Here is an 18,185-nt window from a genome sequence, read left to right on the forward strand (position 1 = left end):
GCAGTTGTTCGCAGTCTTGTGTTCACTTACCATTACGATATATGCACGAGTTATCCGCTTGCAACCTGAATTGACCGGCCACCCACTCAACACGATCATTCATATAAATAAAAACGAGAAGCAGCCACAGGACGGAGCCTTCTGGCCCTCCGGAAACAACGCGTTATCGAGGATGGTTTGTTGTTTCCGGCATGAAATAGGTGCTTGTGGACATGCCAGTGTGTTTGAAGATATATGGAGACGAGATAAGTTCAGCGAAATGAGCGAGTGTGTAAGAGTGACGAAAGTCTTGCTTAGATCTTGAAAAACGCAATCAATTTGGTTACCGGAATTCAATGCGGCGTCATTGTAAATTCTATGAGTTACGTGTCGCTGGAGAATCCTTTCCAAAAGCCACGCTTTATCGAACTCAAAAAAAGGTCTAAAAATGGTTTACTAAATTTGAGTACTATGTAACTTGCTATAGAGTTTTAGAGGACACACACGTTAACAAAACAAGCTGATAGTTGCAAGCACTTGACTTGCCACCATTCTTGAAACTAGGAACAATGACATTTGCTCGTTTCTGATCATCAGGTAATGCACCATGTGATTAAGTTTTTTTTTCATTTATGTTGGCACTCGATAGGAATAAGGCAGGCAGAAGGTGCTCGCACTGTTTATTAAAGTCACCTTATCGCACCCCTAAGGCAACTTCTGTGGATACGAAAAAAATATTTGGATAACTTCAAAGAACGGTGGAGCGACAAGTGCACAAATACTTTCCAAAAAAGCTTCTTTGTCAATGCAATGAAGTTTATCAACCTCTCACGGTTTTTTTTTTACTTCAGGTAAAGCAGTACCGTTAAATAAGCGTGCCCAAATGTGCTTCTCAGAATTGAGAAATCTGAAACATAGCTTAAAGACATGAGTTTCCTTCGCCTACAAATTAAATGTCTTTTAAAAACACTCAATATCAGTGGCTTTCTTTTTCGCTTTTGTCTTTGCAGTAGTCCATAACAAAACAAGCGAACCATGGCACGACCCTGAAATCATGTCAGCTTCTGGAGAAGGAATCTTTTATGATTTGTTGTTTATGATCTCCTACGGCGTCCTCATTTTTCTCTATCTGCTGTACCGCACATCAAAAAGTCGTGCTTCGGGTAATGCACTGCCACTGGGAACAGAAGTGATCCCTGAAGACGAAGACGTGGCAGCTGAATGGAAGGCCGTTGAGAGAATGTGCCTTCACTCGAATAAAGAGTTTGCGGAACATGCGCTGATAGCACGGAGGCTGCACAAAAGCTACGACACGCTACAGGCTGTTAAGGAACTCTCTCTCGCCTTACGACCAGCTGAGTGCTTCGGACTGCTCGGCGTCAACGGTGCCGGAAAGACGACAACGTTCCGAATGCTGACAGCTCTTACACCAATGACATATGGTGAAGCCTTCATGAGAGATGTTGCGCTATCTGAAGAACCACGGAAGGTGATGTATTCTGTTGTTTTATTTACATGTTTACATATTTACTTATTTGATCAAAATTTTTGTTAAGGCTTGAAGGAACTAAATCAAAAGTAGTGGTGGGCGGAGAGTGTTTGATACTTTCAAATTGTAGCTATATCATTACCCTGCCTATAGAAAGTCGGTCAACCGTGACCCGAATGCGAAGTGCATGATTTTAGAGAACAACTTTCAACTCAAGTAAATGGTGCGGTATGAAGGGAAAAGACACGCAGAAAGACCGAGCTGACGATTACGGCGCATCAGGACACAATGCTCTGGGGCTAGGTAAGGGCCGAGAAGGCTGTCATTAACGCGCAACACGTTGGGTAGTATCTAAAAAACATGAAAGTATGCTGTTTACAGTCACGTAATGGCGGCACTACTAACGGTTTCAATTCCAACACCAACACGGCAAAAAAATTATACCGTACATGACTTCACTTAAAACAGGAATATGCTTGTGCCTAGCATTTGTGTTCGCCGTCCATTCAGGTCAGCGCAATGCGGAGTTTGGTATATGTGAATGTAGCAGAACAGCCGCCAGTGCATCGTGAGAGTGGCATGTAGCCTTGTTCTTTCATAAAACGCATGTCATGACTATCATATTTGCAGCAGTCATATAATTTTAACATCCATTCACGTCACGGAACACCAAATTTTAAATACGTTAAGCTAGCGAAACTGCCAAGAGCGTACTATGAGCGTAGCATGTTGTCGTGTGTCAGATGACACGCATGTCATGATTATCATGATTGGACATGGAATTCACTTTAGTCGTCTATTCGCTTCACGTAATACCAAATTAGGTATATGTAAAGCTAGCTAAACGGCCGTGGGGGAATTATGAGCATGCTATGCAGACATGTTTTTACATGTTACGCATGGCAGGATCATCGTGCTTGCACCAGTCGTACACCTTCGTCATTCATTCACCTCACGTAAAAGAAATTTGGTATATCTGAGGCTAGCGAAGCGACTGTAAGAGCACCGTGAACGTGGCGTATAGTCATTACTTATATGACATGCATGTCACTATTTCTATGTTAGGGCCTCTCACTTATGTTCACCATACAGTCATGTCATACCATGCCAGTTTTGCAATATGTCATGTGAACGAAACCACTGCAAGAGCAGCAACACCATGACATGTAAATCATGACATTCATGACAAACGTCTCATGACTTTCATGTTAAGACTAGTCACTTATGGTCGTCATGCAATCATAATATGCCATACAAATTTTGGTATAAATACTAATATTGAAACGGCCAGGAGAGCTGAAAGTAGATGGCGGTTGGCTAGATAGATAGATAGATAGATAGATAGATAGATAGATAGATAGATAGATAGATAGATAGATAGATAGATAGATAGATAGATAGATAGATAGATAGATAGATAGATAGATAGATAGATAGATAGATAGATAGATAGATAGATAGATAGATAGATAGATAGATAGATAGATAGATAGATAGATAGATAGATAGATAGATAGATAGATAGATAGATAGATAGATAGATAGATAGATAGATAGATAGATAGATAGATAGATAGATAGATAGATAGATAGATAGATAGATAGATAGATAGATAGATAGATAGATAGATAGATAGATAGATAGATAGATAGATAGATAGATAGATAGATAGATAGATAGATAGATAGATAGATAGATAGATAGATAGATAGATGCAGTGAAATTCGCCGAAGTTCACTAAGAAATGCTTCGCATATACAGGGCCACTCACCAGGTTTGGCAATTTTGAGCTGACAAGCGCAATGCTTAGATGAGCCGTTGACGATCGCATTTGCCGGAATTCGCAATGGTAGGCGTCGCGGAAATGGGTCAAATTTCCGGATGGGCGCTGCTCCCCCTCCCTTCTGCCAGCGCGTTCTCAGAAAATTAGGGCATGACGTGCGCGTATGCATGGCCCTACGTACACGGCAGTTCAGTAACGTTGATCCTCTGCGTAGACAACCGTGCTCTCACATAGCCAACAGTGGGAAGTGACATAGTGAAAATTATTTAACACGAAATTCAGAGTTTATGTATTTTTTGTGCGAAGAGATTAATAAATTTTTGATAAATAAGAAGACGCAATAATTACTGTGAGCGTTTTTTTCATATTTTTCTCGTGAATTGCAACGAGATGAAGGGCTAATGCGCCGGCGTTTCACGTGTGCTTGTGTGCCCGCAGCCAATGCATAGACCATACGACAGCCGTGGAACGCTCCTGCGCGTTCACGCACGTAATGTGCTCATCTATTCTACCGCGTCCAATCCAGCGTGTCCAAACAATCTTGCCGAAAGAGGCAGTAGCCCTCCAAAGAACGCTGGACAACAAAACAAAAAAAAACTCTGCTGGCGTGGACGGGGGTTGGGCTTGTTCGGGCACGTCATGCGCACGTGACCTCTAGGTCGGATGCCGGAGAGGGTAGGGAAGAAAATCGGCTTGCGAAGGCTACGCGTATGCGGCAAGGGTTCGAGGTCGCATCCTTTGTTGTTCATTTCGCGCCGCTTTAAAAAAGTTTTTTTTCAGCTAGTAATGAACCAATTTTTAAAAACTTTGTGGGAAAATGTTCCTCATCTAAAACCAAACAACTTCCACGGTTTAACTAAAATTTGGTATGGGGCCTCGTCAGTGGCCCATGGCGGCACTGTCTGAAGCGAGAGCTGCCCGCTTCGAATAATTAAGCTATTCGTCGCGCATAGCATGGACTGTTAGTCCCAAATTCACGACTGCGTTGGCTTTAGGCTTGTGTCCTAAATCTTTGCCGGCAACGTATTTATCACTATTCAGTACTATGTCCAAGTTCCACACTCCTTTACTGAGGGCTGTAGGCTTAGCGGGGGCCTCTATTGACCGAACATATTCGTTGATCTGCGGTAGTGCGAGTGCTACCAAATGTCAGAGGGGATAAACATATTCTGCATGCTTGCTTCTTCCTTTTTGCTCTAGATGGCACGGGCTTTCCGCAGCTCCAGAACACGTATATTTATCGCTTGCAAAAATATTGTAGTTTTTTGATGTTTCCGTCTTTTGCCTCACCGCGGTGGTCTAGTGGCTAAGGTATTCGGCTGCTGACCCGCAGCTCACGTGATCGAATCCCGGCGGTGGCGGCTGCGATTCTGATGGAGGCGGAAATGCTGTAGGCCCATGTGCTCAGATTCGGGTGCACGGTAAAGAACACCAGGTGGTCAAAATTTCCGGAACCTTTCACTATGGCGTCTCCCATAAATAAAGGCCGGATTTTTAGGCACTAAAGAGTGTGTTTTAGGCGCCAGAGACAGGCAGGTAAAACACTGTTTCAGGCCTTAAAAATCAAAATAATAGGCACTGTAAACTTCTACAAAAATTGATATATCCCAAAACTACGATATCTGTGACTTGTATCTACGGCAAAAAGCAAAGAATTGATATTGTTTAATACTGCAGAAAGGTACCAATGATTGAAAATAGGCATGCATTTCTCGCGTGATTCGCAGTATGTGGTCTTTTGTTTTATTGTTTAGCATTGTGCATCAAATGTCCACCATTCAATTAACACTCTCCTGTGTCTTTATCGTTTCGTTGTGGCTGGTAGGGCATCGCAGGAGCAAATACTCACCCATAGATACCCCAGAAAAGAGAGATGCTAGGTACAATCGCGTAGGACTAATTTTTCCCTACATCGATGAACACCTTAAAGGGCCCCTCACTAAGTTTGGACATTTTAAGCTGACAAGCGTAATCGTGCACTGGCCACTTCGTATCATTCCTGTTAATATTTGCAAAAAAAATGTCCTGGAAAAACGCTCAATTTCTAATGAATGCCTTACCCTTCTCGCGGGCGTGCGCCCAAATATCTAGGGAGTGACGTACAGCAAGGAACGCCGCTCCTTTACGTTGAAATTGGTGGGCTGACGTAGCTTGCCTTACGCTCTTCATCAGAACTTTGTTAAATGCAAGCTATATCTAGAAAAACAGACAAAAAATGTCCTGTCTCCTGATTATATCTTGCATTTTAAACGATACTTCATTAAGAGCGTTGAACGTAACATTACTCTACTTGGCATGTGAAATTTGTGTGCTCGGTTGAGTAGCATGAATGGGGAGTACTTTGGTTTGGGCTGGCTGCTTCATATTATTTTGAAAAGGAAGCGCAAAGGCAAAGGGAAAAAAAAGACCGCGCTTTTTGTCTGTTTTTTTTCTTTTCCCTGTGTCCTTCCAATGCCCTTTCAAAATCAGTGTTATGAATGAAAGCTGGGAAAAATAATAAAACACGGAAACGTAATCTCAGCTGGTTATTATTTTTATTTTTAATATCCTCAAGGTGCTTTCACTTATGGGCCCTCGCTTGGCATCCGGCTTAGTGGACCAGTCGCTACACACCATAACACAGGGAGCTCAGTGCTTGCTGCCATAGCGAAAAGCGCGTGGCGCCGTCAGTTGCAAGCGCGGCGAAGAAACACTATCAACTGCCAGGCGAGCAGACGCTCTGCAAATCAAACGCGAAACTTCACAATTCCAGTCCGGCTGTAAGCATGTTTAGAGCTGTTCCTGTGCTGAACTTTATGCTCATTCCGTGTGAAGCGTTCCAGGCGACCTTCTTCAACAGTTCGGAATGTCTGCAGCACGTGCAGTGCCGACTACGGAAGCAGCTTCATCAGGTGCATACGTACTACTGCGATTGAAAGAAACGCGAACAGGTGGAAGCTTTGTTTTTGACTCAGTCGAACTGTGGTGTGCCTTGGCTGTGACAAGGCAGAATTTGTGCTGTAAGCGGGCGTCAACGTAGCGCTAGAATCTGGTCCCATGCACCCCTTGCACCCCATGTGTATCGATTGCCAGTCCTGCCAGGCACTCGGAACACAGACGCACTCCAAAATTGCCTGCCAGAAGAATATTTTAAAATGCTACGTTGACGCAGGCCGAAAGCACGTGTACATTTGCCTAGTGACAGTCAAGGCATGTCGCAGTTCTACCGAGTCGAAAGTCATGCTTTCGCGCCGTTCACGGATTGCGATAGTAGGCCGTTGCAGTTGTACTAAACATGCGTGGTGCGTGCATCCACGCGTGAATCGTAATACATATATCCTAATATTGACATGGCGGCCTGCTGAAAAGTACGGCAACAGTTTTGTGCCTCATACTACAGGCACACAGTACGCAAATCGCTACTATAACGTTAAACAGCTGGAGCCGTGCTTTAATAATCGCAATATGTATACTTACTTGTACACTTCAATAGGCTCGTAGTTTTTCCTGCTGATTGCGATTATATCCTAAGGTGGCGGAGCTCTGCGTTTTTCGTTGTGGACGGAAATCTGTGCCATCGCAAAATACCGCACTAGCACGATTCTCGCAATAGGCTGGGAACTTCACAGGCAGTTCTCAGCAATCTCTTCCTCTTGTGCTAGTTGTTGTCGCATCCGATGACAGTGCTGTGGTACCCAGATGACATTTTAGAGCAGACGCAGTGTGAACAGGCGCTTTTTCCCATTTTAAACTCCCAGAGCCACTGCACTGCTTGCTAACGAGGTGCGCCTTGGCAGTTGCAAACAAATTTTGGCGTCTCTGGGAGCGAGGGTACACCACCGAAGGCGCCTGGGTTCGAGATAGGCCTGCTCTCGTCTATCGGGTGCTCCACTGCAGACCCAAATACCGCGGATTCAATTGTGGTCGCGGTGGTCACATCTAGATGTAAGCGAAAAAGTAGATGCACGTGTACAGTGCGAAATCAGTGCACGTTAAAGAACACCAGATGGTCAAAATTTGCGAAGACCTCGACTACGGCATCCCTCATGTTCATATCGTGGTTTTTCTACACAAAACCACACATACTACTTCTACTAGTACTACTACTACTACGATGACTACGACTACTACTACTACTCCATTTCGCCTGCGTTCGTCTTCTCGTCGATCCTGCATCGTGACTTCGCCAACCCTGACAACGCTTAGCTTGTGTTTGGTGCGTCATCTCTGACTCCATTTTCTGCGGAGTGACGTGCTGTATTGCGGTCACAATACGTGACCCTTGCCAGCCTCTCTTAAAGTACACGCACTGACTGATCCTCCCACAGAATCTGGTAATACACAACAGAGAGCGCCAAATCGACACAACATCGATGTACTACTACTACTACGATGACTACGACTACTACTACTACTACTCCATTTCGCCTGCGTTCGTCTTCTCGTCGTTCCTGCATCGTGCCTTCGCCAACCCTGACAACGCTTAGCTTGTGTTTGGTGCGTCGTCTCTGACCGCATTTTCAGCAGAGCGACGTGCTGTATTGCGGTCACAATACGTGACCCTTGCCAGCCTCTCTTAAAGTACACGCACTGACTCATCCTCCCACAGAAGCTGGTAATACACAACAGAGAGCGCCAAATCGACACAACATCGATCTACTACTACTACTACGATGACTACGACTACTACTACTACTCCATTTCGCCTGCGTTCGTCTTCTCGTCGTTCCTGCATCGTGCCTTCGCCAACCCTGACAACGCTTAGCTTGTGTTTGGTGCGTCGTCTCTGACTCCATTTTCAGCGGAGCGACGTGCTGTATTGCGGTCACAATACGTGACCCTTGCCAGCCTCTCTTAAAGTACACGCACTGACTGATCCTCCCACAGAATCTGGTAATACACAACAGAGAGCGCCAAATCGACACAACATCGATGTACTACTACTACTACGATGACTACGACTACTACTACTACTACTCCATTTCGCCTGCGTTCGTCTTCTCGTCGTTCCTGCATCGTGCCTTCGCCAACCCTGACAACGCTTAGCTTGTGTTTGGTGCGTCGTCTCTGACCGCATTTTCAGCGGAGCGACGTGCTGTATTGCGGTCACAACACGTGACCCTTGCCAGCCTCTCTTAAAGTACACGCACTGACTCATCCTCCCACAGAAGCTGGTAATACACAACAGAGAGCGCCAAATCGACACAACATCGATGTACTACTACTACTACGATGACTACGACTACTACTACTACTACTCCATTTCGCCTGCGTTCGTCTTCTCGTCGTTCCTGCATCGTGCCTTCGCCAACCCTGACAACGCTTAGCTTGTGTTTGGTGCGTCGTCTCTGACCGCATTTTCAGTGGAGTGACGTGCTGTATTGCGGTCACAATACGTGACCCTTGCCAGCCTCTCTTAAAGTACACGCACTGACTGATCCTCCCACAGAAGCTGGTAATACACAACAGAGAGCGCCAAGTCGACACAACATCGATCTACTACTACTACTACGATGACTACGACTACTACTACTACTCCATTTCGCCTGCGTTCGTCTTCTCGTCGTTCCTGCATCGTGCCTTCGCCAACCCTGACAACGCTTAGCTTGTGTTTGGTGCGTCGTCTCTGACCGCATTTTCAGTGGAGTGACGTGCTGTATTGCGGTCACAATACGTGACCCTTGCCAGCCTCTCTTAAAGTACACGCACTGACTGATCCTCCCACAGAAGCTGGTAATACACAACAGAGAGCGCCAAATTGACACAACATCGATGGCGTACGCGCACGAGTAGGCTGGGGCACGTCATGCGCGCGTGACCTTGCTTACGCATGTTTTTCTTGGTGCGTATGCGTCATGCGATTCTCCAGCCCCGACACCGAAGAGAACAAGGAAGGAGTGAGTTTCGCGATGGCTACATAGGACGAGAGGCAAAGGATTCAAGCTGGCTTCTTCGTATCATGCTTTGGTGGCTCGTAGCAAACCAATTTGAAAGATCGCCGTGGTAGAACTCTTTCATTGGGCACGCAAGAACTTCTAGTGTCTAACTACAACTTATTATGTCACCTGAAAAGGGGCGCTTAAAAAGTAAATTACAAACAAAACGAAATCCGCATGCACACCACATTTTACACCCGAAAGCGCTGACGCAGATAGGTTGCAATGTAAAAAAACAAGCTTTCATATACACAACACACTTTGTTCTCTTTATGAGCCATTTTATTCTGGCATGAAGCTAACAAAAATTGAATAATAGAAAAATTTTAACTGATACGACATTCTTAGTTCTTAATTGCCATTGCACAAATAGAACTGTTTAGGTACATTAATTCTAGAATGTGTGTTTTAGCATGAAAAGCTTGACATAGGAGCTTTAACCGCAGTTTAATGCAACTCGATGTTAGTCATTTCCATCCTACTTCATTTTTCATAATGTTACAGCTGTCATTTTTAAGTAATAGCCTAGGACAAACCTTAAAGTCCTGCTCTGCATTTTTTTCCTTAAGTGTACTGCATAAAAAACAGACGAAAACACAAAGGAGAGAAAAAGAACCGTTTTTCGTGCAGTGCACTTATGGATCAGTGCCAACTTGGCCAACTAGCCATTCTTCTGTATTTTTTCATGTTTGTCACCTAAAGACATGACAAGGGATCTCATACGGAACAAGCAGATTCACGCATACGGTGAATGTATGCTAAATACACCGTTCACTGTAAACATGCCGGCACCTGTCTCAGGCTTCACTGTATAAAGTATAATGGTTTGGCGACCTTCGCCTCCACTGAATCAACAAGGCATTCCATGAGTTGCCCTCCATGGTTTTTCAATCGTTCTCGAGCGACCCGCGGCTGCCCAGAAAAACCTGCTGTTCCTTTCCCACCACAACACCCTGGTTTTCAGTGCGGTTTTCAGTTTCTTCGGGGCACTGGACAGCTGTATGTAGAAGGCGGTCGCTGCGTCTTCGGCCATAGGCGTGCTTCCACTTAGGGCTGCAGAAATAACGAAATAACGTCTTTTGCGCTCATCATGCTTCTCCTCCAATCACTCACAGCATGTCAGGTTTGTCTTCGTTGAAAATTATAGTGTTCCAAAATATCAATGTTACCTTTTTTACATGAATAACAGTTTCCCACTATAAGCTTGAAAACAAAATTGGGGCTTCAATAGCTCTCATATGGGCAATCTATTAGGAACATAGGCATTTGTAGGCACTTATAGACATTTAGGCACGAACACCCAAAATAGGCATTTATAGGCACTGTAAAAACACCATAAAAGCCCTTCTTAACCTCTCATTCATGGTCATATATGAAAATGGCAAAATGAAAACGCAAGGAACAAAATAAGCATATGCCGATAATCCGGTCTCTACTTATAATCGTATGGCAGCTTTAGGACGTTAAACCGCACATATCAATCATGTCTCTGTCTTTGTCGCAGAGTTTACGCCAAAGATGGAATTCCAAGGAAAGTGTGGATTAGCTGCAACGGCTGTTGTGTTATCAGCATTACATTATTAAGCGCTTTGTTTTCCTTAGAAATCATCTTGTTCGCAAAAGGAATACATCGCTAGTGAGCACTTGGGTATGCAACACGAACTGTACGGTAACCATTCAGTGCCACCGAAGAATACTGAAGACTGACGCGAGTGTCAAAAAAAAAAAAACGTTGAGTTGCTGATGCTTGTGATATCTGGGATAGAAATACAAAACACCGTGAAGCGGTGAACCACATCAGCGGAAACAAAGCTGCTAGTCACGCCACAGTACATTTCTTTCGGCAAGCGTTGCACGTCTGTGCAACTTTACTCGAAACATTGCTCCTTATGTGTTGCATATGACACTGTTTAGTGCAACCTACACGTGAACTTGGAGAGCCTCGCTTGTAGAAGTGTTGGAAAACGCCAGCGAAGTTTTGTAACATTGTCGGCTGAATTTACTGAACCAAACAAAAGAAAAAACAAAAATATTCAAAAGCAGTGCTTGTTGCTATACCTATAATGGCATCGTCGGTTAGATCTTGTGTGTTTTATATCGCACGAATTCGAATACGAAAAAGAGCTTGGCAATTTCCGGCATCGGGGTACGTGGACACGGCCCGGATGACACAAATTAGTGATGCAGGCCCACGCAATGCGCCATCCGCCGCGGAAAAGACAGATTTGCTCCGTCGTGTGGATGCATCCTTATCGCGTGCTTACAGGAGGTTCATCTTCGATGACTCACAGCGCAAGAAGGACGCAGACGAAGTTTAGGACAACACAAGTGCTCACTCTCAACTAAAGATTTATTAAAGAAAAGGCACGAATTCATGCACAGTTTAGCCCGCTTCGACACAGAAACTACGCATGTGCAGCAGAGTCATGCACGTGATAGCACTTTTTCAGGACACGTATAGCATACACGCATGACGACAAAAAAAATAAAAAAACCTACCTACGCAACATGCTATACTAACAAAAAACAGACTTGTGAAGCATCCTAAGATAGTTGTCACTTTAGAAATTGCAGTTCCTTTTCGCTAAGGGCCACAGACGGATCGCCTATGCACCCTTCACCTTCTCTGTCGATGAAGAAGGCTTCCATTATCTCCCTTGTGTTTTGATGCTTATGGCGGAACAAAATATCTGCTTCCCTCACCGTGAGCTCAAAACCACATTCCCTGCAGTGCGATGTCAAGTGCAAACCGCCCGTAGCCCTCAGCGATCCCAAATGATCCCTCAATCTAATATTTACACATCGCCCAATTTGACCGATATATACGCACCCACATAACAACGGCAACCTTTACACAACACCTGACTAGCATCTTATGTATCTATCTTTGTGTTTTTTATATGAACCGCAAGCCTTACCAACACTCGATAGTTTCCTATGCAAACGGGAGCAAACATTGGCAACTTTATTGAGGCGGATAAGACCACGCCCAGCCAATATCGGCTTCCTGCATTCTTCAGACAGTGCGAAAACTTATGTACATACGGTGCGACCACCAGCCACTTTTCCTTTCGCTCTTGCTCTGTTGTATTTTTTGCCTTATTAGCAGCCTTAACCCACTTGACCTGGCTATGACAGGCTCTCACAATTTCCATTTGCGGGTATCCGGCCATCTGCAGTTTTTCTAACTGGCTCTGAAAACTTTCTTTCAGAGAATGTGTGCAGCTTTTTTGGAGGACAGCGCGCAGTGCCACGCACACTGCGCTGCGAGTTATCGAAAATTAACTATCACCAACTACCCCAGATTTTCCTTCTTGTACAGGAGGTTTTCAGAAACGTGGAATGGGAAGAGTAAGAATAAGAATTAGTGGGCAGTATGTTAATTACATGCGCTTCACCGATATAATTACTTTGTTAGGTAAGGCAGGGGACATGCATTTCCTGATTACAGAAATAAACAAGGAGAGCAGAAAGGTAGGTCTTAAAATTATTCTGCAGAAAACAAAAGTAATGTACCAGAAGCTCGAAAGAGAACAGCGCTTCAGGATAGGTAGCAGTGCACTTGAAGTTGTAAAATAGTACGTCTAGTTAGGACAGGTATTTACCGCGGAGCTGAACTACGAGAGTGAAGTAACTAGGAGATCTAATCAGAATGAGCTATAGAACGTTCCGCAAGCATTCTCAAACCATAACTGGTAGACGGCCACTATCGCTCAAGATTAAGGTATACCAGCTGCATCATGCCGGTAGTTAACTACGGGCAGAAACTGAAGCCTTAAAAGAGGGTTCTGTTTAAATTGAGGGCAACATAGCGAGTGATATAAAGGAAATGATAAATGTAACCCTAAGGGACAAGATGAGACCTGAGTGGATCAAGAAACAAACCGGGGTTAAAGATATCATAGTCGAAATCAAGCAGAAATGGACATGAGCCTGGCACGTAGCCCGTAGGCAGGATCTTTCCGTGTCTTTAAAAGTAACTGCTTAGATTTCCAGAGAAGGCAGGTGGTCGAAATTTCCGGAGCCCTCCACTATGGCGTCTCTCATAATCATATAGTGGTTTTGTGACGTTATACCCCACATCTCAACCAATCAATCAATCTGATTCCAGCGCACTGTTGAGCACAATATGATTTCGAGGCAATTCAATGTCTTTCTGAACGATGCAATCATTGGCCAAAAGCTTGATGTTGGTATCAATGAATTGGGGCAGATTAATGTTTCACCATTTTTTTTCACAAAATCACAGCTGTGCTGCCAAGGGGAAGCAATGAATGTGATAATAAAAAATTTAAACGTCTCGCCAAGAACAGCAAGCGAATGAAAGGTTCCCCGCGCTTCTCACGCACACCTGATGCACGAAACGTACTCACAGGTGCAGATGAGCACAAATATTTGTCTAAGTTGTGACTTCGCTTTGTCTGAAAAGCGCATCCTTTTCCCATACGGAGATTGTGCCTAATGTAGTCACCTTTGTTCACCTGGAAACTACAAGAGAAACGTTCCGGTGAACACTCAAGGCATACAATTGTACCCACCGCGATATAAGCGTACGCACGCGTAGGCGTCTACAAACCGCCTAAACTTCCGCGGGGCAAGGTACGCGTGAGAGATCAACGCAAGAGCGCGCGTCGCCGCATCGTGACGATCTGGTGACGTGCGCTTATTGCGCCATCTCACTGGTAATGTTGAAAACATGACTGCTCTCTGAGATGGATATCACCAGTGGTAGATAGAAATAGCTTGCCGCTTCAACGTTGATGGAGGTGCGTCCACAGAACACCTATACACTGCCACTTAGAGAAGGGAAACTGTACCTTTGACAGCGCAACGAAGACAAGGGTAGCGGTGGCATTCTGAAATAACTTATCCGACCTAGAGAAGGCGCTGGTAGCCCTATCGTCATCATTGCGGTAAAGCAATATTGTGGCTGCTTAGGTGGCAGCACAGATAAGGTGGCTCACGGAGGTGGCTAGAAGGAGAGGTCTGGCAGGTGTTCTGTGAAGAGGTGTCGGCATCGTCCCGGCCACGCCTTGAAAGAAGGCGTGCTGGTATTTCATCTTGCCACGGAGCGGCGCGCAAGCCGCCACCGTGATCGGTCGAGAGCGCTTGCCAGCCGCTAGCGCGGCACATTTAGTCGCTTGCTCGTGTGCTCGCAAGTCGCAACGTCTGCGCTTTGCCTATTTGGACTTGTGTGGGATCAATACGTGTCAATGTGACCATGCAACAGTGATGAGTAAACAGCAAAGACACTGCTTTGCACCTGGATGCAATACGGGATATGCTTCGGCCTGCAAACAAGGGAAGAAAGCGTTTCTGTTCTCTGCTCCCGCCGACAATGAACAGAGCAATGCCTGTGAGCGTACGATTCCTCGCACTGACAAACCACCGGAAAAGAACTGTGTTGTGTGCGAAGCTCATTTCGACGAAAGATTCATCGTCCGTAGCTACAAGCAAGCTATCAACGGGTTCGTAGCAACTTGGGAAAAAACTGTACGTAGGAGGTTGAGTTGCTGAGTGTATCAACTGTCGAAGGACTCCGCGTCACTCTAGCCAGCACCTTTTCCATCCGGCACTATGTCACGAAAACCTTCGGCTATACCCACTTGATGACGTCTCGCCACTGCCAAGACGCACTTGAAATCTTTTCGGAATTCTTAAGCAAATGTCTGGCTCGAATGATCACCCTTCGCCGACACAATTTTCGATCTCTTTGACTTACCTCAGTTTTTACAGTTTGGCACAGTCACCCCCAGTGGAAACATACCTTCTGGAGTTCCGAGCCGCCTTCTATGTCCAGGCATCCACAATAATTCAATAAAATTGCAGAATAAGCTGGATGAGCTGCTAGATGTGGGGCTCCTCAATGAGGTTCATGAAATAATTGTTGCTTGTGAAGCCCTACCTGACTACACTGATCTCATTGGACGCAAAAGTGACTACCGGTTCACTTATTACATCAGTGGCTATGTGGCCCGGAAGATGGTGACAAAGACGAAGTGCAACGAATGTAGCAGGTTGGTGCTTCACTCAGAATTCCAGCTTGCTTCCGGCAGAATCATGCTTTCCTCACCCGTCCGAGTCCTTAGCAGACCTGGTGAAAGCTGTGGAAGGTGCACTCACCTATGCTTCAGTTTCAACAAGTTGAAAAGTGACAGCATAACAGACCTTATCTCTTGCCTGTCTGTGAAGAGGTTAAATATGGTCGGCTGTGAACACCACAACCTGGAAGGGACAAATCAGATAATTAGATACTTTACAATCACCATAATGCATTTTCTCTTGCTGGAGAAAATGCGTCCAATAAAAAAGAAGAGAGGAAAAAGGAAGTTCTTGAAGTTGAGACGTCTCACTTACCTGTCACAGTAATAACTCAGCGAAAAAGTTTTTATTTTATGTTATTGTGCATTACTCACGCTCTCTAGTTTCTTGAGATTTTACAGTCTTGGTCACATTGTTATAAATCCCCCATTAACAACTGTGATATCACTGTCTGGCTGTGTTCACATCTGCAGAAAACTTTTTTTGTGTGTGTGAACTGGTTTGTGACTGTATCTATGTTTGCCAATGAAATCTCAATGTCAAGTGTGTATGTATACCCACTGTATCATCGTATATTTACTGTTCTCTTTAGTAGCCCCATTCACTTGTTTTAGCTGAGTTTCATATCACTTGCAGTTCTCTTCACCCTAATGCATATGTTGTGTTTATTTTCATGCTTTTTTTCGCTTTCGAGAAAATGAATGTTTTTCTGGTAAAATTAGACCTTGATTGCACGAGTCATAAAAGTAATGGTTGTCGATACCTTTACGTACATTAAGACTTCACGGAGAGCACTGCGGCATCAAATTTGAAAACTGCACAAACTTTGTTTTAGCGTCAAGCTCACGGCAAGTCACTTGATTCTCTATCTTCTAAGCTTCGTAGCTGATATACTACAAAGGCAGACGGTAAGTTGGGCCAGTTGGTTAGGATTCATCGTGAACTTACTTTCAGCGCAACACCAGAAAAAATACAGGACAGAAAAGGAGCAAAAGAGAAAGAAAAAACAGAGCCGTCTTTTCTTTTTCTTTTGCTCCTTCCCTGTCGTGTATTTTTTCTGGTGTTGCGCTGTAAGTAAGTACTACAAAGTGAATTGAAAACACTAGTTTTCAGTGCCAATACACGCTTTGCAGCGCGCCGCCAGAATTGTGACAGGTAGACTTTGTTACAATCCGCAGGGTAGGGTAGCATGAAATATTTGCAATGAAAAACAACTGATACGTGCGAGGAGGGGCATATCGAAAATTACCGCAGCGCCGTGGCATCCGGATAAATTCTCGCGCGCTCTCCGGCGCGCTGATGCTGGCACCTCTCTTCTAGCCACTATAACACGGAGGAAGGAAAGGTAGGAGAGGCCCTGACGTCACTGGTTGTGAAGCCGCGATGAAGCCAGAAGTCGGCCATATTGACTGGGCGAATTCTCCTCTCTTGTTTACGTCTGAATGTAAAGCAGGAGGCACGACGCTCTCAGGCTCGGAAAACACGTGAGCTGCGCAGCGCACGTGTCGTGACGATCCGAAACTAATGGAAAGGGGCTTAACACTCTGGGACAGCGTGACACCTTCGGAGAAATCATTTCGTCCGAGTATTAATAGCGAGTAACAGCTCACCGACAACGTAGCAAGTACAAGAGAAGCCTTCTACGGTTGCATTCCGCCACGTGGCCGACGCAGCGTCCAGCCAATGTGTTCGTGTTTCGCGTGAAACTAACCAGCGCCAGCATTCTGCGACCATGGTGACTGAGCACGGTGCAAGTGACACTTGAACGCGGTTGCTGTTACGTTGACATTACATGCAATGCTGGGGGAGAGTATACGAAGCCGAACAGAAAAGGTGCTTTAATACGCACATGCAAGATGTTACTGTACACACACAACACGAAACTACGTATGTGCACATGGTCCTCATTGCGTCTTGCTGGGCTCAACAGCGTCATCCGTTGTCGCAAGCAGGAGCACTGCCCAACCGTCACTGACCTGCAAGGCGTTCGTCGTTGTTCTGTTCCGTCATGGTGCCCAACGATATTTTGCTGATCACGATTTGCCTCATCCGCGTCCTCCCCCGCACGACACATGGATATGCACTCGTTCTACGCACTGTTGAAACCCCGTGAAGGCCAAAAGGATTTGTAAACGTTGCTAAGAGTTCACTAACTGCCATGAGAACATTGCGTAACCAATAACGCGGCGCAGAGCACGGATATTGTTCGCCACGGCTCAGCACGAGACCTGGGGAGGCACACATGCCGCCGTCAGCCGTGGCCGCTCGCTGCTAGACCAGCTCCACTGCCACTGCGCAACACGTAACCATAACAACGCCGTCATTGTACCCAGTAAATATGGCCGCCATGGCGTCATTTCTGCCACACTTTTCACGTAGCGTTCCGGCTGGGCATGCCCTCTTCTATCTCTCCTTTCTCCGTGAGTGGCAGCTGTTGTGAAAGACGGCGACGCCAACACGGTCCCGAAGGCGCCACTGCTTCCAACTCCGCCGGGAAGGTCACCAGCCGTTTGGTAGCGTATGTTTCTCAGCTCGCGACTGCTGCGCAGAGCTGATAAGACGAGCGGACGAGACGACGTTGAGTTAAACAAGGTTTATGTACAGCATATATACAGAGGCATTACAAATTCGGCACTGGGGCCGACAGAGACTCGAAGAGCCGAGCTCTCCTCTCTAACACATAGGTCTGCTCTCAAACGGGTCCGCGCTGACACACATGTCAGCTTTCACCTAGGACCGCCGATCGCGACGCGCCGCAGGGCTTCTTTTATTTGCACCGGATCCAACCAAAATGTCCAATCAGAAGCGCCGCTGGTCGTCAGGGCAGACTCCTCCAATGGGGTCACCGCGCAATGCGTCAGACCCCCAGACATGAAGACGCCAGTTGTTTACTCGACGGGTCGCTTGCCAAGGCTGACTCACTGCACGTGCACGCCAGAGAGGCGCCGTTGAGTTGTTGATCGCGTCAGGCGGACT

The 18,185-nt window shown here is 45.6% G+C and overlaps 1 protein-coding gene across 1 annotated transcript in view; it reads left to right on the forward strand.

Annotated features, from left to right (window-relative positions):
• The first annotated feature begins 995 nt into the window (after positions 1–995).
• LOC119173009 (phospholipid-transporting ATPase ABCA3) overlaps positions 996–18,185 on the forward strand; it is a 94,394-nt gene continuing 77,204 nt past the window's right edge. Inside the window, exon 1 of the mRNA XM_075893877.1 lies at positions 996–1,468. Coding sequence (XP_075749992.1) covers positions 1,034–1,468 — 435 coding nt within the window. The 5' untranslated portion in view covers positions 996–1,033. The remainder of the gene's footprint in view (positions 1,469–18,185) is intronic.

The sequence above is a fragment of the Rhipicephalus microplus genome, chromosome 4, assembly GCF_043290135.1.
Source record: "Rhipicephalus microplus isolate Deutch F79 chromosome 4, USDA_Rmic, whole genome shotgun sequence".
NCBI classification, from domain to species: Eukaryota; Metazoa; Arthropoda; class Arachnida; order Ixodida; family Ixodidae; genus Rhipicephalus; species Rhipicephalus microplus.